Raw genomic sequence first — 13,179 nt, forward strand, 5'->3', positions numbered from 1 at the left:
AGCCTGCCCAGTCCCTATTACACCTTCACCGCGCCCAGTCCATATTGCTTTTGTAGTGGAAGGCACGGTCGCCAATGGTGGATCGATTGAAATCCAGGATTCCCAAGAGGCCAGAATTGGAGGAGGGCAGAAATCTCAGATGATTGTAGGGCTGGAAGAAGTTACAGAGATAGGGAGGGGCGAGGCCAGGGTGAGATTTGAAAGCAAGAATGAGAATATTAAAATTTAGACTTTGATGAACCGGGAGCAATTGTAGATCAGCGACCTCAGGGGGTGCTGGGTGAACGGGCCTTGCTGCGAGTTGGGATACAGGCATCAGAGTTTTGGATGAGCTCAAGCTTAATGAGGTTGGAAGATGATAGTGTTGCCAGGAGGGATTTGGAGTAATCAATCCTAGAGGCCACCGCAGCATGTATGAGTGGTTCAGCAGCAGTTGAGCTGAGGCAGTGGCTGAGTTGGGTGATGTTACGGAGGTGGAAGTAGGCAGTCTTTGTGATGGAGAAGATATGTTGTCGGAAGCTCAACTCGGGGTCAATTACAATGCCAAGGTTGTGCACGGTCTGGTCCAGCCTCATAAATTTGCCAGGGCGGGATGTAGTCTTTGGCTGGGAATGGAGTTTAAAGCAGGGACGAATACAATGACTTCGGTCTTCCCGATAATATGTTGCAGGAAATTTTTCCTCATCCAATCTGACAAGCGGTGTGACAAAATGGGGACAAGTGCCGTGTTGGGAGAGGTGGTGGTGAGATGGAGCTGGGTGTCCCCGGCGTGCCTTTGAACAAGACGTTGTGTTTACAGATGATATCGCTGATGAGTAGCATGTAGATGATGATAAGATGGGGCCAGAGGTAACAGTGTTGGAGCGAGCACAGAAGCCGTTGCAGGCTATGGTTATACAGATAAGAATAGAGCCAGGCGTTTGCAGTCCCACCCAGCTGGATGACGCTGGAGAGGCGTTGGAGGTGGTTTGTCCAGACAAAGGCATGAGACAGGTCGGAAAGGAAGAGAGGGAATAGCTTACCACAGACACAGTTACATAGAATACAAATTCTGACTTTGGTAAGGGCGATTTAGAAGTCGGGCAGGGGGCGATAGCTGATATGACGTGGTCCAAAATGGAATTCTGTGAAAGATGGGCACGGACTTGGGAGGAGACAGCACGAACAAGGACATGGTAATGAAAGGGATGTTGGAGATAGGGCGGTACTTGGCAAGGACACAGGCTTCAAGGATAGTTTTTGAGCAGTTGTTCATGACAGCATGTTTGAAGGGGAGGGGAGAGTATGTGAGGAGAGAGAACCATTAACAATATCAGCTAACATGCGGGCCAGGAAGTGAAGTTGGGTGGTCAGCAGTTTGGTGGGAATAGGAGCAAGTGAGCAGCAGGTGGGTCCCATAGACAAGTTGAGCTCGTAGAGGGCATGAGGGGAGCTAGGAGAGAAATTGGAGAAAGATGCGACTTCAGCGATGGAGCAGATTGGAAGCAACAGAGCACACATGATATCCCATTCATCAGTGCAATAGCAACCTGAAACTTCACTCAAAATAACTGTAATAACGATGGATATAAAGTGTGTCTGAGTGGAAACAAATCTCACTGATCTGTGTATCTCTTGCAGTTAACTTGGCGGCGATTGTGATCCTGTCCCGAGGAAAGTGCGGTCTCTCCAAATGTATCACTCGCTACCTGGTGGCCATGGCAACGGCCGATCTCCTGGTAGTTTGTTCGAATGTAATATTAAGCTGCATTGTTGAAATTTATTTCCCAGTTTCAATCTTGACAATTACCCCCGTGTGCTGTCTCAATACAGTCTTGCTTTGTGCAGCCACGGCGACCTCTGTCTGGTTCACAGTGGTTTTCACCTTCGATCGATTTGTGGCCATTTGTTGTCCGAAGCTGAAAACAAAATATTGCACCGAGAAAACTGCGGCTGTTGTTATCGGGGTAGTGAGTGCACTGGGCTGTTTAATAAACATTCCCTGGTACTTTGTATTTGACCCTGAATATATAATGGAGAACGTACCCCGGGGTTGTGTCTGGAAAGCAGACTTTTTTACTGCACCCGCCTGGGCAGCGTTTGACATCTTTAATCTTACGTTAATCCCCTGTGTCCCATTCGTTCTGATTTTGTTGCTCAATGTTCTCACCGCTAGACACATTTTAATGTCCAGTCGAGTCCGCAGGGGACTCCGGGGCCTCAGCAATGGAGAGAATCACAAGGACCCAGAGATGGAGAACCGAAGGAAATCCATCGTTTTGCTGTTCAGTATATCGGGCAGTTTTATTTTGCTATGGACGACCATTGTTGTTTATTCTCTATCTCTCCGTACAACCATCATTCAGTATGATTATGCTAATGACATTGAATCGGTGGGATTCATGCTTCAGGTTCTCAATTGCTGCACAAACACATTTATTTATGTGCTGACCCAGGGTAAATTCAGAGAGGAGCTAAAGAGTGGGGTAAACTATCCACTGCATTTAATTGCAAAATTATTTAAATAACAGAAATAGCTGATGTCTATCCATACAATGTTTATCGGCCATTGCAATAAAGATCAAAACCTGTTTAATGGATCAATTGATATTGGTACAACATTTTAAGCAAAGTTGCAAATCGAAGGTTACTGTAATATATTCTCCTTAACAAACTGTGTTATGTAACGTCACATGTATGATTATAATATTAAATGTTTTCCTGTTATTAACTGTGAAAATTAAAATAAATGCTGACTGAACATGCCCAGGTGATTATTAATGTTTCACAGGATGATTGATTGGCTGGATTTAGGGCCAGTTGGAAGGATGATGCAGCATCGTGTATCATTGGAGCAACTGTTCCCATCAGAAGGGAACTGTCGCACATCATCACCTGAATCATCTGTAACTAACACAATATAAATGTAACTTTCATTCAACGGGAAATACCCAGATTGTCTCTTCTCAGCTAAATTTACCTCAACGGCTGATGTACTGCCTAAATGGACCTGAAAATCCTTCACCACCACTCAGCGTCACTCCCCCAGTAACCAGCCTGCTTCTCCTCAGAAAACCTTCATTAAATATTGAGACCGGACAGTATTCGCACCCCCTCAGCAGTACTCGTCTGTGGGTGACATCGCTGATGCTGCGACAGCTGAAAGAGCCAAGATAACCAATTCATTTCTGTAGTTAGGGCTACTGCGGGCATCGAAACATAAATTTAAATAATATTAAATTCATGGGTTGCTCGCGGCAACCTGGAAACGTATCGCCCATTTTCCATTTTCTCTCCAATGTAAGGAGGTCCAAGAATGTCATGACCCAGCTCCACAGAGGGTGACCTTGCTAGTGATTGCTATTTCCAGCAAGTTGTTCATGCGGGAATAATTTTACAGACCTTACCAGGCCAGCCAAATAAACTGGACACAAGTACTTCCCATAAGAGTGCCGTGTAAATAGCATGATTGACAATTGGAGCCACTTTCCTCTCACTGCATCAAACAATATCTGAAATTTACTGTGATACGGCGTTCCACAATATCTTAGACATTTCATTCAGCAGCAATTCTTATTGTCCTAAGATCTGAACACTCTAAGACGCAGTTGAAGGCTCTTGTGACAGATATTCCCTTACCAATATATGATTTCACCCAATCAATGAAAGCGGTATGAAACCACAGTTGGAACATGTATGGTTTTGGATCAGTTTCACTCGAGTAACTTTATTCTAACATGGGAACTAGCCTCCAAGCAAAGACAAGGAAAAATTAACCTCAACCCCCATGGGTTCTGCTGTAACTACTCACCCACCAACTAATATTCCTGTACGATAACACCTAATTCTCTCTGAAATTCAACATTTAATATTTTGTCACCTGTTAAATGTATTCTGTTTTTCTATTCTTTATACCAAAGTGAATAACCTCACATTTGCTCACATTTTAGTACATCTGACAGTTTATTGTACAAACACGCAAACTGTCTATATCCCTTTGCAGGATCTGTGTATCCCCCTCACAATTGACTTTCCCACCTAGCTTTGCATCGGCATCAAGTTGAATACTTTACAATCGGTTCCTTCATGTAAATCATTATTTATGATTGTATATATTTGTGGTCCAAGCACTAACCCTTGCGGCACCCCACTAATAAGAGCCTGCCAACCGCAAAATGACCCGTTTTTCCCTTCTCTCTGTTATCTGCCCGTTATCCAATCCTCTAACTATGCCAGTATTTTACACCAACCTAATAAGCCTTTATCTTCCATAACCATTTGTAAGTGGCACCTTGTGGAATGCTTTTTGGAAATCCAAATAATCTACATCCAGATAACCTGCTTCCTCTTCATCTACCCTTCCAGTTGCATCTCAATATTCTCCAATAAATTTCCTTAACACGATTTCCCTTTCAAAAAACCATGTTGACTCTGCCTAAACATATTATGATTTTCTAAGTGCCCTGTTATCTCATCCTCAATAATGGTAAGCGAAAAAGTTATAAGCGTGATAGTTTTGAACAAATGCATATGGTTCGACTGGATCTGATTAAGCCTGTAAACAGAAAACTGAATTTTGAGGCATTTGGCTCCCTCAAGTAAAACAGCAACTTTGAGTTGTAAGCATTTTTAAGTGTAATTTGAACGACAATTCAGTTGTACATTCAGGTACAGCAAACAATTAGAAAGGTAAATGGCATGTTTGCCTTTAGTGAAATGGGGTCGAGTACAAGAGTAAGGAATTCTTACTACAATTGTACTACAGGGCTTTTGTGAGACCTCACCTGGAGTACTGCGCACGGGGTTGGTCTATTTAATACAGAAAGGGTATACTTGCCTTCAAGGCAGTGCAATGGCGGTTTAATAGATTGATCCATGCGATGGGAGGAATGTACTAAGGGGAGAGTTCAGTAGATTGGGCCTGAGCTCAGTGTGGCAAGATGGATGCGGCGATGCTACTGACGCGGAATTAGGTGAACTTTGTTATAGAGTGACTATTGTGTATAACGCAGAACCTATGATCAGAGAGGTGCTGAGGATCATTGGCAGCTAACGCCCAATGTAGGGATTGATATTGGTGATTAGGATACAATATTTGTGGCTGCGACTAAAGATGATGCATTTAGCCATGCCAATGTTTGTTTAGAGAAAATTATGGCTCATCCAAAATAGGATATTGGAAATGTAGTCCGACATCAAAGCGGGGGGGAGTGGGTGGCGATAGAGGGGACAGAGGATTAAAACTGGTTTCGTCAACGTACATGTAAAAGCTGATCACATATTTGGGAATGAAAGTTTCAATGGGAAGCAGGAGGATGAGGAAGAAGAGAGGGCTGGCATACGGAGAGATAGAAAATAAACAACAATGGGCGTCCATAATAATATATAACAGCCAGATATACTGAAGAGCAAAACGATGGATTTCCTCCGATTTTCCATTTCTGGGTCTTTGTTCAACTGATTGCAGCGCGTAGAGAGGCAGAGGTAACACGGTAAAGAAAGTAAACACTGCAAGAGACGAATCAATATAGGTAAAGATGCAAAGAGTAAGTGATGTAGATGCTGAAATGGATAGTGAAACAAGAGAGAAAGAAGAATAGAGAGACAGAGCGAGAGAGGGAGAAATTATTGGGCAGACACACTGAGAAGGCAGAAAGAGAAACCGGCAAAAGATAAGATGGAGGAAAATAGAAAGAAAACAATATAATGAGGGAAATTACATGGACGAAAGCCATAAACAATAAAGGCACATGCATATAAATTAAGAAAGCAGCACACATTCAGCACAACTTAAGAGAAAGATAGGAGTTTGTGAGCAAGAGAAAGCTGTGAGAAATTGTTGTACAAATGGAGACAGAAACTGAGAGAGGTAGAGGAAAGTTAAACAGGAATAATTGTCACACAGGGGAGTTATCAGCTTACATTCCCACTAATTTCTCCAGCTCTACTATTTTTACTATTACTAAGTTCCTTTAATTCCTCCTTGTCACTAGACACTTGGTTCCCTCGCATTTCTGGAAAGTTAACTGTGTCCTCTTCCATGAAGACAGAACCAAAGTATTTGTTTAATTGCACTGCCATTTCCTTGTTCTCCATTATAATTACACCCATTTCTGAATGTAAGTGACGTACATTTGTCTTCACTAATCTTTCTCTTTTTACAGACTTGCAGAAGTTTTCAATCCACCTTTATGTTCGTTGCAAGTTTACTCTCATACTATATTTTTCCCCTCTTAATCAATCTCTTGACACATTTTGCTGAACTCTAAACTGCTTCTAATCCTCAGGCTTGCTGGATTTTCTGGCAACTTTATATGACTTCACTTTGGATTTATTAGAATCCTTCATTTCTTTTGTAAGCCATGGCTGTGCCTCTTTTCCTTTTGTGCTTTTGCACCAGAAAGGAATGTATATCAGCTGCAATGTCACTGTTTTCTGGTTGAGGGTCAGATGTCGTTGTAATGGCATTAATAGAGTAATACATAGAGTTACACAGTACAGAAAGAGGCCCTTCAGCCCATCATGTCCGTGCCGGTCATCAAGCCCTGTCTATAATAATCCCATTTTCCTGCACTTGGTCCATAGCCTTTTATGCTATGGCGTTTCACGTGCTCATCTAAACGTTTCTTGAATGTTTAGAGTTCCTGCATCTACCAGCCTTTCAGGCAGTGATTTCCAGATTTCAACCAACCAGTGGGTGAAAATATTTTTCCTCAAATCCCCTCTAAACCTCCTGCCACTTACCATAAATCTATGCATGCTGGTTAACGACCACTCTAATAAGGGGGAAAGTTCTTTTATATCTACCCTATCTATGCCCCTCATAATTTTGTACACATCAACATGTCCCCCTCAGCCTTCTCTGCTCTAACGAAAACAACGCCAGCCTGTCCAATGTCTCTTCATAGCTGAAGCTCTCCAGTCGAGGTAACATCCTGGTGAATCTCCTCTGCAACCTCTCCAATGCAGTCACATCCTTCCTATAGTGTGGTGACCAGAACTGCACATAGTATTCCAGCTGTGGCCGAACCAGCGTAAAGCTCCTTCATAACCTCCCTGCTCCTATAGTCTATGCCTTGGCTAATGAAGGCAAGTAACCCATATGCCATTTTCAAAACCTTATCTACTTGTCCTGCTGCCTTCAGGGATGCACCATGTACATGCACACCAAGGTCCATCTCATCCTCTGTTCTTCCTAGTGTCCTACCATTCATTGTGTATTCCCATGCCTTATTATTACTCTCAAAATGCATCACCTCACACGTTTCAGCGATAAATTCCATTTGCCACTGTTCTGCCCATCTAACCAACCCGCCTATATCGTCCTGTAGCCTGAGGCTTCCCTCCTCACTATTTACAACTCCACCAATTTTCGTTTCATTTGCGAACTTAATGATCATACCTCCTACCTTCATATCTTAATCATTAATGTACACAACAAATAGCAAAGTACCCAGCACCGATCCCTGCAGTGCACCACTGGATACAGGCTTCCAGTCGCAAAAACAACCTTAGACCATCATCGACTGTCTCCTGCCACTAATCCAATTTTGGATGCAATGTGCCAAATCACCCTGGATCCCATGGTCTCTTATCTTCTTGAGCATTCTCCCATGTGGGACATTTTCAACAGCCTTGCTGAAGTTCATGTAGACTACATCAACTACACTACCCTCATTCACACACCTAGTCACACCCTCGATAAATGCAATCAAATTGTTAGACATGATCTCCCCCTGACAAAGCCATGCTGACTATCCTTGAGTAACCCTTACCTCTCCAATTGGAGAATAATTCTGTCCCTCAGAATTTTTTCCAGTAATTACCCGACCACTGATGTTGGGCTCACTGGCCTGTAATTCCCTGGTTTATCCATACTAACTTTCTTGAACAATGGTTCTACGTCAGCTGTTCTCCAGTCCTCTGGCACCTCCCCTGTGGCCAGAGAGGTTCTGACCATTTATATCAGACCCCCTGCAATCTCCTCCCTTTACTCACACAGCAGCCTGGAATACATCGCGCCAGGGACTGGGGATTTATCCACTTTTATGTCTGCTTAAATGGCTAGCACCTCCTCCCTCTGAATACTCATTTGTTCAAGTATATCACAATCCCCCTGCCTAATTTCTATGCCTACATCACCCTTCTCCATAGTGAACACAGATGCAAAATATTCATTTAAAACCACAACTACATCTTCCGGCTCTCTACACAGATTGCCACTTTGGTCCCTAATGGGCCCTACTCTTTACCTGGTTATCCTCTTCCAGTTAATATACTTATAAAAACACCTTGGGATTTTCCTTTATTTTGCCCGCCAGTGTTTTTTCATGCCCCCTCTTTGCTCTCCTTATTTATTTTTTAAGTCGGCCCCTGTCTTTTCTATACTCCTCTAGAGCTTCCACTGTTTTTAGTCCTTTGTACCTACCAAAAGCCCCCCTTAATTCCTAATCCATTCTTATATATCGCTTGACAGCCAGGATTCATTTGGCTTTTTGAACCCATCCTTGACCTTTACGGGAACACGTTGGCGTTGTACTCTCCTTAATTCCTTTCTGAAAGACTCCCATTCCTCTGATGTGGATTGTCCTACAAGTAGCTGATATCAGTCCACTTTGGCCAGATCCTCCCTTTCATATAAAAATCGGCCTTCCCCCAATTTATAATCTTTATTTCCGGTCCATGTTTCTGCTTTTCCATGACTACCTTGAATCTCACCGAATTATGGAAACTGTCACCAAAATGCTCTCCTACTAACACTTCTACCACTTGCCCGGCTACATTCCCTAGATTTAGGTACAGTTACCGCCCCCTCTCTTGGTGGACTTTCTACATGCTGGCTGAAAAAGCTCTCCTGGATGCACATTAAGAATTCTGCCCCTCTAAGCCTTTCACAGTCGGTCTATCCCAGTTAATATTGGGTAAGCTGAAATCCCCTACTATTATTGCCCTAATATTTCTACACTTCTCTGATATTTGCCTACATATCTGTTCCTCTATCTCCCCCTGATTGTTTGGGGGCCTATAGTACACTCCCAGCAAAGTGCTGGCACCATTCTCGTTTGTAAGTTCTACCCATATGGCCACATTAGAGGAACCTGCTAAGATATCATCCCTCCATACAGCAGTAATTGACTCCTTGATTAATATTGTGACAAGCCCTCCTCTTTTACACACCCCTCTGCCTCGCCAGAAAATTCTATATCCCGGAATATTGAGCTGCAAGTCCTGCCCCTCCCTCAACCATGTCTCTGTGATAGCAACAATTTCCTACCCCCATGGTTGCACCAACACCTTCAATTTAGCTGCCTTACTCGCAAGACTCCTCGCCTTAATACAAATGACACCCAGCCTTGACATACACCCTTGTGCCATTACATATTTGCTCTGCCTTACAGGATGACTTGTTTTTTCCTCTATATTTGGCTGTGCAGCAGCCCCTTCTATAGCTGCACTCCGTATCCCATCCTTCTGTCAAGTTATTTTAAACCACCCCCCAACAGTACTAGCAAACTTCCCCACAAGGATTTTGGTCCCGTTCCGGTTCAGGAGCATCCCTTCCGACTTGTTCAGGTCCCACCTTCCGCAGAAGCAGACCCAGTGATCAAGGAAACTTAAGCCCTCCCTCCTGCACCAACTCTTTAGCCACACATTCATCAGCTCTATCCTCCTATTCCTTTATTCACTAGCACTTGGCACCGGGAGAAATCCAGAGATTACAAACTTTGAGGTCCTGCTTTTAATCTGCTACCTAGCTCCCTAAATTCTTATTGCAGTACCTCATCCCTCTTTCTACCCATGTCCTTGGTACCAATGTGAACCATGGCTTCCGATTTTCACCCTCCCCCTCAAGAATGCCCTGCAGCCGTTCAGTGATATCATTGACCCTGGCAGCAGGGAGGCAAAATACCATCCCGGAGTCACGTCTGCAGCCACAGAAATGTTTATCTGTTCCCCATACGTTCGAATGACCTATCAGTATTGCTCACCAAATCTTTTTCCTCCCCATCTGTGCAGCTGAGCCACTGCTAGTGCCACGGACTTGGCTCTTGCTGCATTCCCGAAGAACAATCTCCCCCATCAGTATCCAAAGCAGAAAATATGTTGGTGAGGGAGATGGACCCAAGGTACTCCTGCACTACCTTCCTAGTTCTTTTACTCTGTCTGGCGGTCACCCATTCCCTGTCTGCCTGTGCACTGTTTATCTGCGGTGTGACCACCTCGTTAAACATGTTATCCACGAAGGTCTCAGCTTTGCGGATGCTCCGCAGTGACCCCAGCCACAGCTCCAGATCCGAAAGGCGGATTTCGACTAGCTGCAGCTGGAGACACTTCCTGCACACATGTTCGCCCTGGACACAGAAAGTGTCCCTGACTTCCCACATAGCACAGGAGGAGCACTCCACACTGCCGAGTTGCCCTGCCATGCCCTACTCTTAATTTACTCCCTTTACTTTCTTTAAATTAAAGAATAATGGCCCAGTAATTCGGGTCCCAACACGTGAGTATGGACGGAGTACCCACGCGTGGACCCGATGGAAGTGCCAGTATCTTTCATGCATAGCGCATGCGTGGGAAACTGGCATTTCCGGACCTCTGAACGAACGTGTGCGCAAGGGAGTCTCTGCGTGCGCTTTGCACTTACGTTTTCTTTTACAGATTTTTCCGTGAGTGTAAGTCTTTAGATTTTAGAAATGTAAAAATCGGGCATAAGGACTGCATTTTAAAAGGTAAGTGGTCCAATAATTAAAGTTAGAATTTTTTTTCCAGAGGTTTATTATTTTAGTAGAATTTACAGTAAGGTAAGTGTATTTTTGGACACGATTTCGTGAAAAAAAATGTTTTCCGAAATTTGAATAATTTTTTTAATAGTTTTTCAATGTTATTAATAGTTCATTTAATTAGTGGGATTTTTTTAACTTTTATTTTAAGTTTAAGTACTGTTTTGGGCGCCCGGAGTTTTCATGAGTTTGACAGTTCTTACTATCAAACTCATGAATGAACTTTTGCAACCTCCGATTAGTTGCCCAGTACTCACGTGATCCCAGCTGGCTCATCGAACTAACTACGTCGCTGGATCACGCTAGCACAGCGCGCCGGGACCTGGACCAGGCCACAGACGCTTCCACACAGGCCGAGGTCTGAAATGTCGGCATGCTAGGTAAGTGTAGGTCGGGGGCTTGCACCCGCGGGAAGCCCCCGACCCTAATTTCTGGGCCATTAATTACAATAGGGACCTTATATTATTTAAACACTACTTATTCTAAACTATAGACCTTACTTTTACTTTAACGACTGGAATGTACATATAGTCACCAGGTCCTACTTAGCAATCAGCTCCTTCCATGGTTGTGAGGTCATTTTAGTGGTTTCGCAGTTGTTGTTTGACTGCTCCTGCTCTCAAGCTCTTTACTTGGTGTAAAGTAAGAACCAATTCCTACAGGGTGAAAAGTTAGGAAAAGCAAAGGCGAAGCAAGGGAACTCCTCCTCCCACTCCTCACCTAACTCCCTGATTCACTCAACTCGCACTACTCTGTTTAAAACGCACTCAGTTCAAAATCGCACTGCACAGCCTGTTTTTAGATGTGAATTAACTTAATTGTATAAACAATTTGTTCTAAATTAACCTCATACCTACACAGTCATAAGGACATTTCTGTGGCCGATTATCTCCGTTCGGGAGCATGCGGCATTGAATCCTTAAAGCAATCGTTTCAAACATAATCATAGAATCATAACGGCCCAGATGGAGGTCATTCGGCCCATTGCGTCCTTGCCGGCTGTCTATAGAGAAATCCAGTCAGTGCTATTCCCCCGCTCTTACCCCGTAGCCCTGCAACTTTAATTCCCTCAAGTGCCTATCCAGTCTCCATTAGAAACATTTGAGTGTCTCCACTTCCAGCCTCTTCTAACGGCAGCGACTTCCAGATCGTCACCACTCGCTCAATCAAAACGTTTTTCCGCACATCCCACCTGTATCTTTTGCCCAAAAGGTTAAATCTGTGTCCCCTAGTCATTGTAACATCAGCTGTTGGGAAGAGCCTTTCCCCGTGTAGCCAAGGCAAACCTGTCACAATCACCTCTATCAAGTCACACCTCAACCTCCTTTGCTGTAATGATAAAAATCCAGCTTCTCCAACCTGTCCTTGTAACTAAGATCCCCCATCACCGTTAAATCTCCTCTGCACCCTCTCAAGTGTCTTCACATCCTTCTGAGAAACATACAAACAAAGAAACATAGAAGATAGGAGCAGGAGTAGGACATACGGCCCCTCGAGCCTGTCCCACCATTTAATGAGATCATGGCTGATCATCCAAATTCAGAACCTGGTCCCTGCTTTCTGTGATATCCCTTGATCCCTTTAGCCTGAAGAAATATATCTAGCTCCTTCTTGAATATATTTAATAATTTGGCCACATCTGCCTTCTCTGGTAGAGAATTCCACAGGTTTACCACTCTCTGGGTGAAGAAATTCCTCCTCATCTCAGTCCTAAATGGCTTACCCCTTATCCTTAGACTGTAAACCCTGGTTCTGGACTCCTGCACCAACGGGAACACCCTTCCTGCATCTCGTCTGTCTAGTCCTGTTAGAATTCTATAAGTTTCAATGGATCCCCCCTTATTATTCGAAACTCCAGCGAATATAAGCCTCATTGACCCAATCTCTATTCATACGTCATTCCTGCCATCCCAGGTATCAGTCTGGTGAATCTTTGCTGCACTCCCTCCATGGCAAGAACATCCTTCCTCAGATAAGGCGACGGAAACTGCACACATTACTCGAGGTGTGGTCTCACCAAGGCCCTGTACAACTGCAGCAAGACATCCTTACTCCTTTACTCGAATCCTCTCGCTGTGAAGGCCAACATACCAGTTGCCTTCTTAACGGCCTGCTGCACCTGCATGCTTACCTTCAGCGACTGGTGCACAAGGACACCCAGGTCTCCTTGTACTTCCCCTTTTCCGAATCTGTTGCCTTTCAGATAACAATCTGTCTTCCTGTTCTTGTCACCAATGTTGATAACCTCACATTTACCCACATTGTACTGCATCTGCCATGCATCTGCCCAATCACCCAACCTGTCCATATCATACTGGAGTTTCACTGCATCCTCCTCAAAGCACACTCCCCCACCCAGCTTTGTGTCGTCTGCAAACGTGCAGATATTACAGCTAGTTCCCTCGGCTAGATCATTAAT

General features: G+C 44.0%; 1 protein-coding gene across 1 annotated transcript; it reads left to right on the forward strand.

The window, feature by feature from the left end:
• The first annotated feature begins 1,133 nt into the window (after window positions 1-1,133).
• On the forward strand, window positions 1,134-2,723 carry LOC147087154 (putative G protein-coupled receptor 139). The gene is made up of 2 exons (XM_085978066.1): window positions 1,134-1,204; window positions 1,574-2,723. Exons 1-2 carry the CDS (start codon window positions 1,134-1,136, stop codon window positions 2,505-2,507), a joined length of 1,005 nt encoding a protein of 334 aa, XP_085834192.1. The 3' UTR covers window positions 2,508-2,723.
• Window positions 2,724-13,179: the final 10,456 nt, after the last annotated feature.

The sequence above is a fragment of the Somniosus microcephalus genome, unplaced genomic scaffold (assembly GCF_052327205.1).
Source record: "Somniosus microcephalus isolate GS21.2 unplaced genomic scaffold, FLI_Smic_1.0 unresolved_chr6, whole genome shotgun sequence".
Taxonomy (NCBI): domain Eukaryota; kingdom Metazoa; phylum Chordata; class Chondrichthyes; order Squaliformes; family Somniosidae; genus Somniosus; species Somniosus microcephalus.